Raw genomic sequence first — 21386 nt, 5'->3', positions numbered from 1 at the left:
CTCTTTTATTGCTACTGCAAAATATACTATATACATCTGGAACTCTAAGGGGAAAAGGAGACGAGGAGATGATTCCCATCATAAAAATAAAACAAAATTAAGAAAACAATAACTGTCCATTTGGGATGTGTCTTTAGTCCAGCTGAAAGGGGCGTGAGCTGCCAGTTTTCTTGCTGTCAGGGGCCACCCCTGTTGGTGGCCTTGTGGCTGCCTCCCAAGGACTCCACATCTAAGAGTTCCCGGAGCGTTCTGAGGACAGGCTCCGGCTGGCCAGCAGCCAAGTCCTGCAGGCGGGGGCCCATTTGCTCCTGGAGGCTGCAGGACAGCCGGCACACCATTGTGCGGAGGCTCTGGCCGTGCCCAGGCAGGACGCCATTCCCAAGCCTGTTGTTCAGGAAGTACCAGAGGACGGGAAGGATGTGCCGCTCCACCACCTGAGGCTTCTGGGGGTAAACCGAGGCCACCAGCACTGTTGGGCAGAAAAGAGGGAGAGTCACTTGTGCCAGGCGCCCTCTCCCTCTCCTCCCACCCTCTTCGGGACACCAACTCTGTCCCCCAAAAGGGCAGGCAGCCCAGCAGAGCTGACTTTCCCCCTAGGCATGGTCCCTAAGGATTGTGACACATATAGAGGCCCATGAAAATGTTTTAATTTATTTTAACATCAGTAGTAGCGGGGCATTGGCTCATGCCTGTAATCCTAGCACTCTGGAAGACCATGGCAGGAGGATTGCTTGAGCTGAGGAGTTTGAGACCAGCCCGAGCAAGAGCGAGATCCCATCTCTACCAAAAATAGAAAAACCAGCCAAGTATGGGTGGGTGCCTATTGTCCCAGCAACTTGGGAGGCTGAGGCAGGAGGATCCCTTCAGCCCAAGAGTTTGAGATTGCTATAAGGTAAGCGGATGCCACAGCACTCTACCAAGGGTGACAAAATGAGACTCTGTCTCAAAAAAAAAAAAAAAAAAAACTTTATTTTAACATCAATAGGAAATATATGTGTGGATAAATCTAGCTGGTTTATATGCGTATTTACACCAACCAGCTATAAAATATATTTTTCCAGATGTTTTACGGAAGAAGGGCTACACAAAGGCAGAAGTACTCAGGGTCGGGACAGGCACACAGGTTCCTACAGCCAGGGGAGGGGAGAGGCAGACACCCTGTTTCTATCCTGCCTGTGCTGTCTACTAGCTGAGAGAGGCACCAACTTTTCTGAGCCTCTTCCAAATCCAAAAAGCAAGGATGAAAACCCTGAACTAGGCTCTCAAGGGACTTAGAGATGTGATAACAAACATATGTAAAGTGACAAACAGTAGCCAGCATCAGCATCGCATTAATCCACATCACCACTGGGAAAGTCCAAAATCACAGCAACGGAGGCAAACCGCACCCGGGAGAGACAGGAAGACCATCTGGAGTAAGGTGTTCTGGCAGATAAGACAGCTGGCAGGGGTGAGGCCAGCATGGTATCCGCGGCGCCTGGGTGCCAAGCCTCAGGATAAGAGCAGCAGCAATCCCCCAGGGGTGTGAACGTGTTTGTGAACCACCAAGCTCTGCAGATTCTGTATTCCAGGGATGAACCCCCATAATCTGATTCCCCAAGGCTCCCAGGCCTCCCTAAGCCCAAGAAAACTCAGAAGCCAGCTGAACATGCCAGCCCCCCTTTATTACCAGAGTAAATACCAGGGCTGCAGGCAACACCAAACCCACATCAAGGGCCATCCCCGGTCACTGTAGAGGGTCTGCTCAGTCTTCCAGCTGCAGCCACATTACCCTGAGTGCATTAGCACTAACAATGCTTGCTTTGCAATCTGCACAATCCGCCTGTCCTCCTGCCAAAGGATAAGTGCTGGTGAAGACAGACAGGCTGAGAGCAGTGCTGTACTGCTTTACAGAGCACAGATACTGGAAGGTTCCATGGGCTGGGCCCAAGGCTCAGAACTTCCTGGTGTTATGATCCACTGACATGAGCTGGCTACAGTAGCCACAATCGCAACCACAGGAAGTAGAATGGTGGCTGCCTGGGGCTGAGGGAGGAGAACTGGGGAGTCAGCGCTTAATGAGGACATAGTTTCGGTTTTGCAAGATGAAGATAACTGCGGAGAGGAGTAGTTGTTTTGCCTTTTGCCCTATATGTACTTAATGCCACTGAACGTATGCTCTAAAATGGTTGAGGTGATAAATTTTATGTGTATGTTAACAACAGCAACAAAAAAAAATTAGAGGCTGGGTGTGGTGGCTCACACCTATAATCCTAGCACTCTGGGAGGCAAGGCCGGCAAATCCTTTGAACTCAGGAGTTTGAGACCAGTCTGAACAAGAGCAAGACCCTGCCCCACTAAGACAGGAAGAAAAAACTTAGCTGGGCTTTATGGCAGGTTCCTGTAGTCCCAGCTACTTGAGAGGCTGGGGCAGGAGGATCACTTGAACCTAGGAGTTTGAGGTTGCAGTGACATAGGCTGACACCATAGCACTCTAGCCCAGGCAACAGTGTGACACTCTGTCTTCATTAAAAGAGAAAAAGTGGGCCGGCACCTGTGGCTCAAAGGAGTAGGGCACTGACCCCATATACCAGAGGTGGCGGCTTCAAACACAGCCCCGGCCAAAACTGCAAAAAAAAAAGTCTAAAAAGAAGGTGAGTGCAAGGAAAGGTAGCATGGATGAACAATAAAAGAAGGTGAAGGTGAAGGTGAGGACGCCCAAGAACCAGGCCCAGGTGTGCACACCCTGCCCCCACCAAAGGCTGAAGGGGTTCACCTGCCCCTAACAGAGATGCCTTCTCCACCCTGCCACCTCTTACCCACTCCTGCTCCCTGAACTCCCCCTACGAAGCAGCAAGGTGTGTCTGTGCTCCAGGAAGAGCAGCGATTCCCTACCCTGGCTCAGTTCACAGCCCACACCACCTTCCTGCTCATATCCTCCTGGTTAACAGATCTCAGGCTGTCTCAGAACCAGGTGCCCAGGTGCAAGGCTTCAGTGGTCAGCTGGCCAGCAGGAGTGGATCTCTCACACTGGCAGAGGCTGCAGAGGCCCTTCTGCGTATGAGTCAGCATGAGTGAGCAGACACCATTAAACTTGGGCTTAGGAGGCAGCTGAAGTAATTAGCAGAAGATTTACTCCTATTAAGCTGTGCTGTTATTAGTCCATGCCTATATCAATAAAAAGTTTCTTCTGTTTCTGGTTGACACTGAGTTAACAGAAGAGCAATAGAGAAACTCTAGCTTTGAGGTTTCGTGGAAACAGATGAGAAAAGATCACAGTCAGTGGATGATCTGAAGTGAGGATACTCGCCCGCCTCTGGGCCCCATGAGTTATCCCGGTAAGGACAGACAAGGGTTTTTACGTAGAGATGCTGATGTTCCTTGTCTAGACTCCAGGATAATCTCAGTTACCTGCAGCCAACTCTGCCTCACTTTCCTGCTCAGAAAAGCCCCGGCACCTGAACAGGAGGTAAGTGGCCACTTTGGGGACACTGGGGCAATGGAACCAAGGCTCAGAGACGAGGCCAGGAGCAAGAGAGTTGCTGAAAGAGCAGCTGGTACTGAGTTCCCCAGTCAGGCGGCACGTGCTGAGCACCCCTTCAAGTCTGCTGTTCCCTAGTGGTGGGACAACAGACTGGTGACACCAGGCAGGTGGACTCCTGAGGAACACATCGGGAGAAGGAAATCAGGAGGGGATTCCTGTACCAAGCGGGCATCCTTCAGGTAGGGAAAGGAGGGAGGAGGCTTTCCAGGCAGGGCAGCCACGTGTGGTAGGCCAGGGTGAGGAGGCAGGAGGCTGGCCATGGTGCCGAGGGAGCACACTGGCACACAGGAGGCAAAGGCAGGCCACTGAGGGAGAGGCAGCGCAGCCCAGGGCTGTGGGGACACAAAGCCAGGCTCTGGCAACACATCTGGATTCCTCACCAAGGACCTTGGGTGCCTCCCTTTCTGAGCTCCATTTTCCTTATCTCTCCAAAGGGACAACCATGGAATCTACACCCTCCTGGAGCTTGTCAAGAGGATCAAACAATCTGGGGCATGCAAGTGGGGTGGGAGGAAGGGGCACACGGGGAGAGGCAGTGGCAGCGTGGGAGCCACTCCAGGGGCCCTGGACACGACCTGGAAGACGGCGCAGGAGCTGTTACATGACCCTCCAGCATTGTAAGGGGACCCTGGAGAGTCTAGTGAACGGAGTCCTCCTGCCTCTGCCCTGGATGGGACCTGCCCAAGATGGCGGAGGAGGCTTTGGGTAAGGGAAAAGGACAATAAAACTAATGTAAGAGACGTTCCCAAGGTCAGAGCTGGTGGGTGGCAGTGGGTCTGTCAACCCCAAGCCTTGTCATGTTACCACCCCAAGGGCCACTGGAACAGGTTCAGCCATACCTGCAAATCGGACTTTAACCTTACAAATGCAAACTGTGGAATCTTTTTGTACCTCTACATTAATCTGGAAAAAAAAAATCATAAGGAATAGGAAAAACAGAAATCACTCAGGCGTATACTGCAACTCAGAGCAGAAGGGGGATTAGAGCCACCTAGGCTTGAACAAGGCAGAGCAGGCTCCGGCCAAGTCCCCGTCTCCCTGTAATATAGTCCCAGCGCCAGTCAAGGGTCAAATGGGGTTGAAATCCAGCTGGTGCTCTGCGTGCCAAGCTGCACTTGCCAAAGTAGGGGCAAGTTTTTCTAATTCTCATGACAGTGTTGTCATCTGACCAAGACATGCACCCATTAGGCAGGTGCTATCTGGAAGGGGAGGCCTTTTCTGATTCACACAAAGGTTCCCCATAAGATAGAAGAAGGCCTGTTTGTAAGGGAAGAAATACATGCAGCTTGAGTTTCCCTTCTCTGAAATGCCTGGGACCAGAGGTATTTCAGATTTCTGTTTTTTTCAGATTTTGGAATACATTTTTACATTATACTTACTGGTTCAGCATCCCTACTCCAAAAATCCAAAATACTCCAATAAGAGTTTTCTTTAAACATCATGTTGACTCTCAAAAAGTTGCAAATTTTGGACCATTTCAGAGTTTCAAACTAAGGATATTCCACCTGTAATATTTTCTTTAGAACTATTTTGGTTCTGTATAAACCTGCTTCATTTTGATCAAAAGCAAACATTGTTTTCCCACTTTTAAAAAATTCAGATTATCGACATTTTAAAATGATCTGAGAGGATTATTTCAGATAAGTGAGTGGATGGTTCAAACATAGACTAGGAGACAACAGCGACCCCCAGGGAAGGGGTGGGACGGGGCTCACCTGACAAGCGTTCTGTGATGTCCAGCACTGCACGGCCACTCAGGAAACGCACCCGTCCAGCAAACACTTGGAGGAGGCAGAGGTTGTCTGAAAGAGACGAAGAATGTCAGTGGCTGTGACTCTCCAGGCAAAGCAGGCACACATCAGTTCACAGGGCCACAGGCCCACAACACCTGCCTGGAAAAAGGCCCTCGGGAAGCTGAATTAATTTTCCAGGTCACAATGGGGCCACTTAAGAAGGGAAGGTATGTGGGGTATTTGGGGAAAAGTAAACAAACCATTTCAGAATGAAATATAGTTAAACTGCCTCCCGGACAGGGCTCACGTCCTCCCACAGATCAGGTTCCTACTGTCTGTGCCTCTCGAAATTTCCATGAGATTAGATAGGTGGAAAGAGAGATAGGTGGATGATATAGATGGATTTATCAATTATTTGGGGGGAAACTGAGGCACATAGCCATGGTTACACAATAATCAGTAAAGGGTTGCGTCAAAACTCAGAAATTACAGCTCTCCTCAAAGCCTGCACTTGTGTTCTAACCAGTAGGATACCAGTAGGGTGTACCCATAGCCAGGGGGTGGTTTATTTCCACCCTGAACACTTTCCAGCATCCTCTATGTAATAGGCGTGGAGCTAGGAACTAAATGACACAGTCCCCGTCTCCCTAGTGAGGCTTCTCTGATGCAGGGTGGGCAGCACTGTGCTCTCTTAACCAAGAACTTGGGGTCTGGAGCCAGAGTGACCAACTGCCTGGGTCTGCCCAGGGCTTCCCCACTGTAACCCTGGCAGTCCCACGTGCCAGAAACCTAGATGCCTGGTCATCCCATTGGGTGTAGAAGCACCTGGCTGGCTCTGGTAGGGCCAGAGGGAGGGAATTTGGGAGTTGAAGAAGCACATTTTAGCTCTTAGTCATCTATATATATCGACTCACCACCACCGGGGTCTGATTTTCCCCTTGCTGGTAAAGTCCAGGTAGCCTGAGCCCGAGGCCCAGCATGGACATATCCTCCTTGTACCCCAGTTCCCTTCAGAGGTTTGGGGAAAAGAGTGATTTTTTTAAACTATTTTTTAAATTGTCCCCACACCCCAAAACCACCACCACCAAGCTCCACCAGCCCTCTGGCCACACCCAGCCTGGGGGCGCAGCTTTCAAGCTCCCCAGCCAGCTCCCAGAGAGAAGCACCTGGGGTTTGAGTACCACCCCATCTGTGTCTTTAAAAGAACCAAAAAGGTACTAGTGTTTATTGCAGAGAGGAGCCACTAGTGGTGAAATCACAAGCAAAGGGGGTGGGGGGGTGTCAGGGTGAAAAGGCCCTCCGGCCTCTCTGTAGGAGGGGCCGCCAACAGAACCTGCTCCCAGCATTTTGCAGCCACAGCAGTCACAGCTTGATTGAATGGGAGGTGGGGCAAATAACAAAATGCATGTTTCAGGATGTGGCTGTGGGCCTTGCCTGCACCTGTCAGGGAGGTGAGAGTAGAAGGCCTGCGCGGTCATTACCACAGCTGCCCCAGCAAGGCGTCCTGGGCCCCGGGGCTGACAATCTCAAGGCCAGACTTCTCTTTGCAGGGGACAGAGTTTAGAGCCTGTGGAAGTCATTCCAGACCCACGTTTTCTCAAGTTCCTTCAGCACCTCAGCATCTCCATCAATGTGCACTCAGTGCTTCATTTTTCTCATCAGGTAACAAATTGAGCTAAGAGCGATTTTCTGCTTCCCTCCAAGACCTGGGAGGGACACGGAGGAGGCAATGTACACACATGCGTCTCTGGTGTTTGCAAAAGCTCCATTCACAAGGCAAGAGTCTTTACAAAAATTTGTCCTCAGAGATAAAAGTGAAGCCAGCTTTTAGAATCATGAAGTTAGCAAGACGTGGTCCCGGTGTGTCATGGTCAAATTGTAACTGTGTAAGAATAGGTTGTCATATCCACAGCCCCTGCATTAGTGTTTCCAGGTGTTTCTATTTGTCCTACCATCATTTGCCAGGAGCTCCCATTTGACGGCAAGGACTTCTCCCTCCTTGGTGACCTCCCACAATGCTCAGTCTCAGACATTTTCTTTATGCAGCTGGGGCTCCCCACTCCTAGGCTCTAGGGGAGCCTGATATGGTTGCCCAGAGCCAGAAAGTGAACTTGTGGACTACTGGAAGATGGAGACCCAAGACTCCTGGGCCGGACAAAGGTCCCACTGTGCACAATACACAACGGGTACTGCACAGATGCTGTGGAGCACAGGGCAATAACAAAATAGAAACACAGTTTGTCTGAGCTGGTATTAAACCCCAGAGCACTATGCCCAAGCAGGTGGCCTGTCTTTCCCTTGATTTACAGGGAAAGCTCACCTTTCGGGTCACACCTAGGTTCAATGAGAGACACTAAAGCAGAGTGGTTACGGGATGGAAGCTCTGGGTGCAGATCACCTGGGGTTGAATTCTGGCTCTTCCACATTTTACTATAGAACACTGGACGAGCCACTTCTTTACTCTATACCTCAGTTTACCCATCTACAAAATAAGAATGATACTAATATCTTCTCACAGAGTTGCTGACATAGGAGGATTAAGTGAGCTAACACAGGCAGTGTCTAGAGTGCATAAGTACTATGTAAGCATCAGTTATTATTGTTACTATCACCATTACTACCCTAAAATGCTCTAAAAACCCAGCAACCTTCATGGTGGAAAGACCAATGAAGAGGCTAGAATCTAACTTTTGAAAGCTGGAAATCTGCGCTCCCTTAGCCCACACTAACACAGGCTCCTCTTCTACATCACAAGGAAGCAAGACTGGCCCTGCCATGGAGAGGAAACAGCCACCAGCTACAGGCCACCAGCTACAGCCAACAGCCACCAGCTACAGGCCCAGGATACCCTGGGCTCTGGCTACCCTCTCTACAATGGGGTAGACCCCATCCAATGGGCCTTGCACCTGTCCCATTTGATCAAGTCTTAAGGCCACCAGGCCACATCATCCTCAGGCTATGAGGAAACCAGAGATGAGCTTTTAAGAAAGTATAAAACAGGCTGGATGTAGTGGCTCATGCATGTAATCCAACACTCTGGGAGGCGGGTGGATTGCTTGAGCTCAGGAGTTCAGGATCAGTCTGAGCAAGAGTGAGATCCCATCTCTACTAAAAAAAAAAAAAGAGGGCGGTGCCTATGGCTCAAAGGAGTAAGGTGCTGGCCCCATATACCGTAGGTGCAGGTTCAAACCCAGCCCAGGCCAAAAACTGCAAAAAAAAAAATAAAAGAGAGAGAGAGAGAGAAACTAACAAGCATAATAGCATAGACCCATAGTCCTAGCTACTAGGGAAACTAGGCAAGAGGATTGCTTGAGCCCAGGAGTTTGAGGTTGCTGTGAACTATGATACCATGGCACTCTACCCAGAGCAACTGAGTGAAACTGCCTCAAAAAAAGAATTTAAAACACATGCCATTGTGGACAATGGAAGCAAAGACATTGGCATCAAACTGGACTCCCAGGAATAACTGCAAGGCTCAGGAAGCTATGATACACTACGCAGCCAAGTTCATGTGGCTGTCAACACCAGGCCTGGTCATCTCAGGAAAAAAACTGGGAATGACCCACAGAAACACAAGCTACAGTGTAGGTGAAGCCACATCGTGGAGCTGTTAAAGTGAGTCAAGTGTATAATCAGATGTAAATCTGATTAAATCAGATGCTGATACAGCTGATAAATCAGATGCTCACGCTCTGATTTTTTAAAAGCAGGATGCAAATTCAAATGTATAACTGATCACAACTCTGCACACAAATATGCACAGAAAAAAACTAAAATGAAAAATGCCAAATGTTAATATTGTTTTCTTTCAGGAGTGGCACTGTATTTTTCATTTTTTCCTTTCAAATGCTTTGTATTTCCCATTTTCTCAATAATAAGTATGACTTTTACAGTGGTGGAAGTGAACTTTATCTTTTTAAGTTAACTAGAAAGACTATATACCCAGCATGGGAAACTGGGTAATGCTAAATGAAAGAAGAAAAACCAAAATCGCATTTACATTGTGATTTTTAACCAGGGACTCCTGGTTAAAAGAGGAAAATATGTACCCATGCAGACAAGAAATAGAAGGTAAGAGGTATTTTTAAGCCGTAAGTATATTGGAGGGACATCGCAGGTGAGTTTTAAGTTCCATTAACAATATAACGTTGGTCACATGATTTATGTAAGGTGGTAAGTTTTAAAGTCAGAAAGCAAAATAGCAAGAGTTGATCTGAAGCCACCTCCATTCCAAGCTTATCTACTTTCCACAGTACCGGCCAGGGACTGGGCTAAATTAAGAGAGATCTTTTTGGCACCAAGAAGTCTAAGCATGGAGATCTGATGGAGAGGTGATGAGCTGAGCTGTCAGCAGCCTAATGTTTTAATTAGTGAAGTTTCTTCTGTAACTAACCCAAAGGCAACCTTCTCAGGACCTTCCTTGATCCCTGGAGTAAAATCAGAAGGTCTTGGAGCTGAGTAGAGGAATACCACTCATGCCTCAACTCCAGAAAGGTCCCAAGGCAGACAGTGACAAATGGCAGAGGTCAAGGAGCAAGCTGCCAACATGTACCCTTCATCACCACCCCCAAGAAGGGATCATGAGCAAAAATCCCCGCCTGCTCTGTCAACCCACAAATCATTCAATCCCACCCACCCTGCCAAGACCAGAGAGCCAGAAGGGATGATCTCAGCGATGAGTCTTCCTTACCACTGAATTCCAGACCCAGGGGGATCTGAAGAGCTTGCCCAGGAAGGCCAGCCTCCTATTCTGCTGTGTGGTCTGACTTTGTGACAGAAGATGGCCTCGCCTGACATTCTTAAACCTTTTTGCTCCTACATTCAGCTGGAAACAAATGCAACAGACCCATAGCGGATACTTCCACAGCATTCAGCAGCTCACCTCACCCCAGAGCCCAGAATCCTTTGTGGGGCATGAAGAAGCAAGCCTGGGAGAAAACACCTCCCATCAAAGAAATTGGATCCAATCCAATCCTAGCCACTTCCAGGAGAGCCCTGAAGGTTATGGGTCCCCCAAGAAACCACTAGAACCACCAGGTGCTGCCTGGGTGGTTTGGGAAGACATGTGCCCCTTCTCTCCTGTCCCACCCACCCAGGCTCAGACCGTAACAGGCACAAGAGGCCCATTTCCAGAGAGAGCAAGATTCTACCCTGGCTATTCCCTGGCAATATGAATCCTTGTAAATACCTCAGGCTTTGGCCTACACAGATGTGGAAATCAGTTTGTCACTTCATAGCTACCAGTGCTGCTGGCTGGGCAGAGAGAGTGTGGCCCAGAGTGCCCACTGCCTCACCTGCTCAGAAGTATCTGGAACCAAAACAATGAATCTCACCCTTGGGCTCCACAGATTTACTGGGCTCCGTTCATTCCAGCCAGAGCACTGACCTAGAGATTAGAGAGGAAGATAGTCCCCCATCACCTGCCTCTATTCCCCTGCACTGAAGCCTCTGGCCATCATCAGCCATATCCAAGGAGACCCTGTCCCAGAAGACAGAACTCTAGGAGTCTTCCTGGAAGCTGCAGCCTGCCTCAAGGTAAGTTTAGACCACAAAATCAGGCCATCCCAGGGTCCCCTTCCAGGAAGCCCAGACCACGTGGTTACAGCAGGGCCCCAAATAAAGGGGAACTGAGTCTTGTGACACTGTGAGACACTGGATTCTCTTGTCAAAAGCCCCAGAGCTCCACCAAGCCTTAGGAGGCAAGGCCAGTGGAAAAATGGAAACTAACACAGCTGGAGAGGGAAGAGTTAAAAAATTCCTCTCCCGAACGGGGGTGCTAATCCTCTTCAAACAGCTAAAGCCTAGTTTGCCTGGTGCAGGTTTTCCCAATAAATCCAGGGTCTGCGGTGATTTACCAAGAGCCTTGGTTATTGGCAACAGCAATCTCACTTACCCAGAGCAGTGCTGAGAACAGCCGTAATTTAGAGCTGGATTTATATTGTTTGTTCTACAGCAACAAACTCAGCAAATCATAAATTCCTTCTAAGATGAAGAGTGAAAATTGACAATATTTATGAACTCAGGAGGCAGAGAAGAGCCTGACCAGGCCTTTGATTTGTAACTGAAATGTCTCTGAGAGGCTCCAACCAAGGACACAGCTGCTGTCCCAGCCCTAGGGAGCTAGGCACAGACCAGAACATGGGGGTGAGTGTGCCGGGAGGTGTTTCCAGCCTCACCACGATGGTCTTCAGATGCTAAAGATAAGACCTTGCTCTGTGCTCACGGGGACATACAGTGACAGGCAAGCACAGTTTTCAGACCATAAGCTTCCTGACATTAAGGTAAGACTTGTTCATGAAAACACATCTTTCTACTGGCCTGCACCTGTTCCTTCCTGCACTACCTTGCAACACACACACTACCTTGCAAGTCTGGGGCTTGCACTTCAGTCTGCACTCTGAATACACCAAACACCACCTTCCATCATCTACGAAAGGAACAGGAGAACAGAAGTAGATGCACCAAAACTTCCACTGAAAGTTCAAGAAGCAAGATGTGATACTGCAGAGTACCCGAGAACAGAGACCCTCTCGCCTTCCCTGATGTCACCTCCTTTCTTCCTTCTTTCCTCCCCTCCAATCCACCCTCCCCTAAGGCCCAACTTAAGCCTTCTCCTGCACGCCTGACTCCTGCTGCGGTGCTAGGGGACCCTGGGTCGTCATTCCCCTGTGTGTCCAGGAGGAGGCTAGACTAGAACATCTCCACGTCACCTCCACTTCAAACTAGTTAGATGCATGGTGCATGTGGCATGGAAAAGGCTGCCACCCAAATGCCTCAGAAGCCCTGGCCCCACCTCTGCCCCACACAGCCTCTGGGGAAACACTTGGCCTGAGAACCCACCAAGGCCTTATCTACTGGAGCAGTTTTCCCAGGCAGGAAGGGGGACACAGTGGCCAGGGAGCCGCCTGCCCACCAGAGCCCTGGGGAGCTGAGGCGGGAAGCTCACCCAGGCTCTCGATCATCACATCCAGTGTGGTCACAGCAGCAGCGCGAATCCCTGAGTTCTTGGAGTTGAGGTTGTCTGCAACAGCAATGATGATGGAGAGCAGCAGGGGCTGCAAGCCCTCTTTGAGGAGGGGGATCATCTTGGCGAAGGCCTCCAGTGCCCACTGGTTCACTTTCTTGTTGGAGTCCTGAAGCCTCGGGGTGAAAGCATCAAAGACCTATTGAGGGAAGAGAAACCAGGAGCCCGTGGAGGCCAGCTGGGCAGGGGGCTGGCAACTCAGATGCCTTGGAGCTCACCCAGTCACCTGCTCCAGCAGGGACTCCTCCTGCTTCCCAGACCTACGTCAGAGCACACCCAACAAAGGGGCGTTCACCTCCTCCAAGCGGGGTGGGCAAGATGGGAAGAACTAACATGTATTGAGCGCTCAGTTTGTGCCAGCACCTGAGTGCCTTGTCAGGCGCCTGCCCTCTCACTTTCACTGAAGGAGCTCCACAACCATGAAGCATATGCTGTCATCCCTGCTTTCCCATAAGCGACAACCGTAGCGGCTCCGCAAGGTAAAATCGTTTGCCTGAGATCACATGGCTAGTGAGAAGCTTGGATGGAAACACAGACTCGGAGGCTGTGTCTGCTCTGCTTGTGTCTGACTGTCAGCAATCTCGCTGCAGGAGTCATCAAGCATCTATCTGGCACTCAGCAGGGACAGGCCGGTGCCTGCTCCTAACCCCTGTCCAGCCATGATGCCCCACTTCCCTGTCCAGACCCATGCTCTGCCCCCAAACATTATGTACCTCCCTGGCCAGAGCAACCCAGGCCTCAGCCACCCTGTCCACTACCTCCTCCCCTCCTCACCAGAAATCTGCTAGAGGATGACAGACACCCAGATGCCTAGAACATTGCTTCCAAGGTGCGCTCACTCCCAAAGCCACTTCCAGGTAGCCTTTCCATGTTCACAGGAAAGCAACTGGATAGCAAGTTCTCACCTAGCACCTTACACCCTAAGTCAGCAGTTCTCAAGCTGTAGGTTGCAACCCCTTTGTAATAATGAAAATATACCCTGCATATCAGAAATTTACGTTACAATTCATAACAGTAGCAAAATCACAGTTTTATAATAATTTTGTACTTGGGAATCACCACAACATGAGGAACTGTATTAAAGGGTCGTGGCATTAGGAAGGCTGAGAACCACTGCCCTAAGAGGTCTGACACAAAGCCCAACCCTGCTCAGAGTTTCCGCATTGAAGTTGCGCCACAGGACAGAGACAGGTGGGAGAGCGGGGCAGGCAGCACGCACCTGCACCAGGTGGGAGCTGATGAGCTGGGGCTTGGCTTTGCAGTGCTGCAGGAGCCGTGCCACGCCCTCCATCCGGGACCTGCAGTCCTTGGCCTCCAGCAGCCGAGTCAGCTCTCGAAGCTGCTCCCCCATCTCTCCAGCGCCTCGCAGGGAGGCCCGCAGCCCCAGCAGCCGGGAGCCATTGGAGCTGAGCCTAGGTGGAGATGAACACACCTCAGTCCCACGCTCCCTCCCACACACAGGCGGAGCAGAGATAAGAGTGTCACCTGCAGCTTAGTTACCCCAGCTTCTCCTCCACCTGCTCCTGGGGACACCGGCCTTGAGAACTCTGGAATTCTCTTTTCCTTAAGGAACAACAATATAGTTCTGTAGGGCCCTATCCTCTTGTCGGGGCAGGGCTCTCTTTCTGCCTTTTCTTTTTTTCCTCTCTCTCTCTTTTCAGAAGATATTGAAGAGCAGGAGGGAAGTAGGAGAGGGGTAGGTGTCCTGAAAGGATGACTGGTGTGCCTTTAAGCCCAGAGCCAGGAAAGAGCTCAGAGGTCAGGATGGCCAACCTTCTCCTGGCTGCTGTATCCTGAGCCCTGCCTGGCCAGGCTCTGCTCACATTCCTCCAGCAACTGGGGAGATGCAAGGAACCCCGTTGTCTCATGTTGGGATCACACACCAGTCATAGTGCTCTGGTCTGTTCCAGCCAGCATGAAGCAGCTCCCTGCAGAGCTCCAATCTCCCACCCTCTGCTGAAAGCCTGGGAGGCTGAGCTCACGCCTGACACTGAGGTCCCACCCAGCAGAGCCCAGTATCATACTCCACGCTTGCCTACTGACAACCAAGAGCTGTGCTGGGTGCTGAGCTCCCAGACCAATGGCAGACAGAGGAGTCAGCTGGGATGACAGGGTGTATCCACCCTGGGCACATGGAGCACAGGGAGGCAGAGGGAGCGGCGGGGAGGAGACGGGTGAGCTGAATTGTACAAAGTCAATAGTCACATTCTAGGTGCGGTCCACAGAGTAGGGAAGGAAGACTCGGAGGGAAGGGCCCTGAGCTGCTCTTGGGTCTGGCTGCAGAGGAAGACTGGGACAAAGTACAGGAAGTTACCCCGAGGAGCTGGCCTGGGGGCTTCTCTGATGCCCCACTGAGGAGTTCAAGATGTGATCCACCCAGGACACTGCAGAAGGGCTTAAGTTCCATGCATAGGAGTGACCGTTGGGTTCCTGCTTGGTTTCTAACTGCTCCCAGCCCCTCCACCTCTCAGTCCATACCTTCTCACCTGCCTGCATTCTAGTTCTGCCTCTCAACTAGTCCCAGGCTGGCCACTGTGGAGGCTAAGCAAGTGGAGAAACACTGAGCTCACACAGACAGCCCGACCCAAACGCATCAGGGTGCTAGTGGGATTGTACCCACTTAGCCAAGACCCACAGTAACCAACTTCTACTGCCAAAGGCTCCCAGCCAGGATTCAATCTCCCTGAGATCTCGGGGAACACATCCTATAAATTCATCTGCTAGTACTGCAGTCCCAACTAGGTCTCAGCTGTACCCTGGGTCCACACGTCCACCCCGGCCATGGGTGAGCAAGCTGCTCTCTGCCGGCAGCCTTGGGTGTGGAGCCAGAGAGACGAGTCATACCCCTCCTTGATGGGCAGCCCATTCTCACACACCAGACTCCGAGACACCTTGTGGCCTTTGGCAGATGAAAGTTCATCATTATCTTCGATTCCCTTGAAAAATACAGACACGACATGAATCAAAAGGAATGGCCCTCTACGGAATGGCCAGACCTCCTAGTGTAGACATAACAAGAGCTATAAGTCCTCCCACCTGGAAAGCTTTGGAAGTCACAGCTGGGCCTTCCAGAGCCCTAAAGTTAGGCAGGGCAGAATTCAAGATCCCTGTTTAATGGATGAAGGTGGGACGACCCAGGGAGGATCAAGGAACACAGGCAGTGAGGGGAAGAACCAAGTGTCAGCACAAGGGGCAGAAATAACATTTATCCCACCTGTCAGGAGTAGTGGATGAAACTAAAGCCTCTAGAATCCACTCCCATGCCTTGACCCACTCAAGGGCTGCGGGGTTCAGACCTGATCTCCTTCCCACAAGTCTGTGACCCGCTCATGCCCACAACTCACCCGCTGCTTAATGGCCGCCATGACCTTCCGCAAGTCATGTGATGGGAGGGACTGCTTTAGAAATGCATCGAACTTTGCATTCGCCATCAAGATAGTCACCATTTTCCGTCCATAAAACCTGTCACAGGAGAAAGAGCAAGATGAAGACACAGCCTCAGAAATGAATAATAAATTTGCTTTACAGCTTTATTTAGTTTTTCTAATTAAAGTACAAGAGTTTTTAATACTTTTTCTAAATTATTAAAGTAATCACTACCCAGTTAAAAATTAGATTCATAAAAGAACAAACATCATCCATAATCCCATTACCCAGAGAAAATCACTATTAAATTTTTATGTGTTTTCCTATAGTCTTTTTTCTATACATATACGTTTTAGTTGATATCAAGATGTGTATGTGACTTGTATCCAGATTTTTCACTAATCATCTTCCCATGTCATTTAAAACTCTTCATAAACATCCATTTCAATGACTACACATTATTCTGTTGAATGGCTGTACCAAACCGTACTTAACTTTTTTCTCATGTGGAACATTTAGAAATCTGGGGAAGGACATGGTGAGATGGAACAGGAGGGAGTGGCCACCTCTACCTGGTGAACAGTGGTGGTAGAAGGAAATCAAGGAGGGCTTCAGAGGAGAGGTGACCCTTAGCATAGGACTCAGAGGATGAGTAGGAGTTTGCAAGTGGGGAGCACATAGGAAGAGAAGGGTCACTCCAGGGTCCACACCATAGTCCGACATATCAGCAGAATATGGTTGGAGAAAAGTGGGCAGGGGCTGGACATAGGGAGAAGATCTGCTGGAGAAGATGGTAGGACTCTGTGTGGCCAACAGGAAGGAGTAAGGCTTCAGCCTGCAGGCAACGGGAAGCTAAAGAATGAATGGATTTGCACATTAGTCAAAATGTCTCCAGCAGCACCGTGGAGTGGAAGATCAGAGGGGACAAGGCTAGGGGCCAGGAGACAGTCTGGATGGGGACATAGCGAAGGCCTGAGATGAGGCAGCCGAGTGCAGAGAGGAAGGGTGGTTGGATTCAGAAGCTGCCAAGGTGGTTGCCATTGCAAGATTTGGTAGCTGGTTGGAGGTGGAACAGGAAGCATCTAGAATTACATTTCACTCCACCTAAGACTCCACTAACTGTAAAATACACTCTTGCTTCTTTTTTCCACAAAGTAAAAAACAGAAAAACAGGGCGGTGCCTGTGGCTCAAGGAGTAGGGGGCCGGTCCCATATGCCTGAGGTGGTGGGTTCAAACCCAGCCCCAGCCAAAAAAAAAACAGAAAAACATTGGCAATTTCCACTGCCTCCACTGCTACTGCCCACGTGTGAAGGTCACCCCTGCCTCACACTGCCCCGGGAAGGCAACCTACTCATCGGTGTTCTCCTTCCTTAGGTCAGTGGAAGTTTTCAATGGTCACTTTGCAAGAAAACGTGGAATTTGGCCATTCCTTCCACAATGTGTGTTTGCATGGTATCTAGTGGGTGTCCACTGCTCTACTGCCATGCCTTTTCTCATACACAATGTCCATTTCAATGCCAAGTGATATAAGGCATTTTAAATAGCAATTAAACTCAATAAATGTTCCTCAGAGCATCCAAAATTACCTCCAAAAATGAGTCAAAAGGTTGACAAGCAAAGAAAGGCTCATAGTGTAGTTCCTACAATGCAAAATTGAATTAAGAAATCTATACAATGATCAACAATGATCAAGTTTGTGAATATTCAGATAGCGAAAGGTGGGCATTATGGCTCGTGCCACCCGGCTACTCAGGAGGAGAAGGAAAGAGAATCTCTGGAGCCCGGGAGTTTGAGGCTGCAGTGCACCCTGGTGCTGCCTTTGACTAGCCCACTGCCTGGGCAACACAGTGATCCCCCATCTCTAAAAACAACACAAACAAAAGAGAATCTCACTTCATAATTGCTGCCTGGCCCCTGGCCAACAGTAATTGGAAGATACATGCCAATTTCAAAAATATTAAAATGTGGGGGGATGATAAGATATGTGTCTCAGACTCAATGAAGTGTGAGACTCCCTACTGTCTCCTACTTGGGTGACTTGGTAAATAACACTGACTTTTGACAATAGAGGGGAAACAGAGAAGCAGTTTGGAAAGAAGACAATGAGTTCGCACGTAGGGACACTTTGCACTGGAGATGAAAGTGGGACTTGTGATGGAGGGTCCCAGAGAGGAGTTAGAGATGTGGGACTGACGCTCAAAGAAGGCTGTGGGCTAGAGGAAAAGAATGGGGAGTGTCGGAGTTTGCTGGTGGCTGGAGTGGAAGCCAGGAGAGGAAGAAGAGGACAAAAGACCCCTCAGCAGACACGGAGTCACACAGAGGGTAGGGGAGAATGGCCACGGAAGCCCAGGAGTATAGGAAAGGAAAAGGAAACATAACCAATGTCATCCAACGTAAGACAGAGGTCAGAAGAGGGATATTAGATCTGGAGAAATAGCCGATTTTGATTTCCATCCCTCTACCAACGATTAAAAGCAAGCAGACAAAGAAACTAAAACCTTCACCAGTATTTCTCATTTTGGTAAATGGCACTATCATTTGTTCAGTTCTTCCGTTAAAAAAAGACCCAAGAGGCATCTTCAATTCCTTCTAAAACCCTCAGCAGCAGCATCCTGTTGGCTATGCCTTTGAAATACACAGAGTCACCCTCCCCTCTCCAGTCTGAGCCTCCAGCCCCTCTCGCCAGGACAGTGGGGCTGCCATCTGTCTGCCGACCCTCTTCACCCCTGCCTCTCTCTCCCATTATTCGTCCCACAGTGGCCAGAGAGATTGTTTTAAAAGTCAGAAGGCTGGGAAGCATAGAAAGAATTACTCAAACTTATTCACAATCAGGGGAAGAGACACTCTGAAACAAGCTATCGAGTTTACCCATTAGATCGATAAAAATTAGAAATCCAGATGTTGCCCCATTGGCAAGGCTGCAAAGAGGTAGGCAGAAGGGTGTCAGACACAGGTAGCAAGCTGAAGAGCTCCAGGCCACACACGGCTACCTGAGCCTGCACACATATCTGACCCAGCAGGGTTGCACCTGCCACGTTCCCAAGGATAGAGACCCACCCCCCAGCAGGGGGCACGTGCAAGGAAGCACCTGCAGCTCTACTCCCTGCAGTGAAGGTGGGAGGAACAGCCACCCGTCATGGTCCCTGCAGGAGTGCCCTGCCTGGAACATAACAGTCTCGCAGGGTGCACTTGGCTCTGGAGCTGTGCCGGGTGTGGGGATGGAATGAAGGAGGAATTGCACACACATTCACGTCGAAGCAGACGTGGTGGTGACACCAGAAACTGAGGAGTGTGAAGAACCGTGCCCCAGCCCTGGCTTTTGAAGACAGATCCTATCACTCTCCTGCTCAAAACCCTCCCCAAACACCCTCTGATGGCTTCTGATCACACACAGCCCAGAATCCCCACTTCCGATCTTGGTCTGAGGCCCTCCGTGGCCTAGTCTGCTCCTGCCTGCTCACTCGCTGTGCTTCACCCAGCCCACCATCCTTGCCCTTGAATGCTCTTGGACACTAAGCTGGTTCCTCTCCTGGGACCCTTGTACCATGTCCTTAACCTGTGATCTCACCCAGCCCCACCCCACCCCCATGCTCAAAGAGCCATGCCCATCCAGCCATTCAGTTCTCAACTCAAATGTCACTCTTAATAAAAGTTCCCCCCGGGCGGTGCCTGTGGCTCAAGGAGTAGGGCGCCGGTCCCATATGCCAGAGGTGGCAGGTTCAAACCTAGCCCTGGCCAAAATAAAAAAATAAAAAAAAAATAAATAAATAAAAGTTCCCCCCGACCCTCTGTCTGAAGCAACCCCCGTTTCACTCTCCATTACATCTTCTTGGGTTTTTTCTTTATATCCCTTATCTGTGTCGAAATTATCGTAGTTATTTATTTATTATTTTTCTCCTTTGACTAGGAGATAGGCTCCATGACACAGGGGCTTAATTTTTCTTATTCACTCCTGTTCCCATAAAAACAAAAACAGTGGTCATTAATAGCTCTAGGAAAAAGGACTGAGTGGTCTCCAGGAGGCTGGGATGGGAACCAGAGCAGCACTCAATGGGCAGAGAGAGACAGGCGTGGGCAAGTGGGGGCAGGGAGCACTGACCACTTCCTGAATGACCAGCTCCACTACTGTGTTAGAAAAGATGGACAGCAGCCGGAAGGAAAGGACACAGCTTCTGTCCTCAGCATGGCCCCTGGGAGGCGGGGCCAGGTGGGCCAGAACCCCTAGGCTGGCTGCCTCATCTGTCCCAGACCCCAGCCCCCCTACCTGGTGTCCTGGTTGGAGTCCTGGGCCAGCCTCACCAGGTTGTGCACCAGCATGTCTATGCTGTCCCTGCTGCCCGAGAGCAGCTTCTCAGCACCGATCTGCTCCAAGACGGCTGAGAGGTGCTCAGCGGTGCATTTCCGGACTAAGGGGTTTCGATGGCTAGAAGGAAATATGATTACAGCCAAAGAGTCAGTCTTGGGATGGGGTTCTGGGAGTCCCCACTCTGGCACTCAAGGCCCCATCATTATAGCCCCATGTTGCCGTACTGCAGACGTGCATTAAGCTCCCACTTAAGCTGGCAGCCCCACAGGGGGCCATAAGCCTCTCCCATGTGGGCTGCAGGAATCTTTGAGGTAAGAGCTCTCACTTACTAATAACAGGTGACAACATGGGGACAGGGAAGGACAATGTTCCCCAAATACACCACGTGCTTACCGTGCTCCTTCTCCAGGCCTTCCTGAGTGCATATTCTCCTTTTTGTCCAAATGCATTTCCCATCTTCCCTCCACCTAGAAAAATCCTACCCACTCCAATTCTCCTCTTCCTTCCCATCCCCACAGGCAGAATTTGAAGTCCCCTTTGGGGTGGTACTGTCTCTGTCCTCTGGAAAGCAGAGTTGCACTATATGGCCCCCTGTGGGGCTGCCAGCTCCCGGCAGGGGTGAGGACAGGTCCCACCCCACTCCCTGTTGCACACTCAGTGGGAGCCTAATGCACATCTGCAGAACCGACCTGAGACAGGAGGGGGAGAGGGTGAGTTGGTGACAGTACCAGGTGGGACCTGAGCCACATACTAGACGCCTGTAGAGGTGAGGGCCACAAGGGAGCGGGCAGGGGTCACGTTCTCCACCATGGCCCCCAGGGACCGGTTGGCTGCTCTCTGGATGAACTCGCTGGTGTTCCCCATCTTCTGGAGCAGGCAACGGGCAATCTCCTCAGCCTCCTGGTCCATATTCTTCTTCAAGGCTCCAAAGAGGTCTCCCAGGGTGCTGATGGCCAGGCGAGACACCTTGGAGCGGAGATTGGTGACCTTGGAGAGAAGACAGGGACCTTCCAGCATGGCTGGAGCTAGCCAAGGGCACCGGGCTAAGGAGAGTCCCCCCTTCTGTGCCCCCACCCTTCCACAGCCTAGGCCTTGCCACACTGGAAACAAACCCTCTGGCAGCTCTGTGTAAAACCGCCCCATTTTGTTATTATCACAGTTACTAATCCCATCAACATCATTTCCATCTGAAATGTGTACACTAGTCTTCAAATCACTTTTGTGAAAATCCTCCACTTTGATCTTCACAACTACCGTGAGAAGTAGGTACTGTGTGTGACAATCATTTTGCAGAGGGAGAAGCAGAGACCCCTGTCACATCCAGGAAGGCACAGACTCCCAGCACAGCACAGCCCCTGTGTGTCCACAGGGTGTCTTCAAACCCCACCCCATTCCTGGAGCAGTCCATTCCCAAGGGCAGGGCACAGCCGCTG

The 21386-nt window shown here is 50.4% G+C and overlaps 1 protein-coding gene across 5 annotated transcripts in view; it reads right to left on the bottom strand.

The window, feature by feature from the left end:
- TOGARAM2 (TOG array regulator of axonemal microtubules 2) overlaps window positions 1-21386 on the bottom strand; it is a 59882-nt gene continuing 38496 nt past the window's right edge. For all 5 annotated transcript variants that reach the window (XM_053589080.1, XM_053589079.1, XM_053589081.1 and 2 more), the window contains 8 exons: window positions 20705-20940; window positions 19912-20070; window positions 15625-15742; window positions 15125-15216; window positions 13500-13692; window positions 12203-12419; window positions 5239-5325; window positions 1-469 (listed from right to left, as the gene is read on the bottom strand). In XM_053589080.1, the coding sequence (XP_053445055.1) occupies window positions 177-469; window positions 5239-5325; window positions 12203-12419; window positions 13500-13692; window positions 15125-15216; window positions 15625-15742; window positions 19912-20070; window positions 20705-20940 (1395 nt within the window). In that variant the 3' untranslated portion in view covers window positions 1-176. The remainder of the gene's footprint in view (window positions 470-5238; window positions 5326-12202; window positions 12420-13499; window positions 13693-15124; window positions 15217-15624; window positions 15743-19911; window positions 20071-20704; window positions 20941-21386) is intronic.

This window comes from Nycticebus coucang, chromosome 4 (assembly GCF_027406575.1).
Source record: "Nycticebus coucang isolate mNycCou1 chromosome 4, mNycCou1.pri, whole genome shotgun sequence".
NCBI lineage: Eukaryota > Metazoa > Chordata > Mammalia > Primates > Lorisidae > Nycticebus > Nycticebus coucang.
This window is presented reverse-complemented; position numbering and strand designations above follow the sequence as displayed.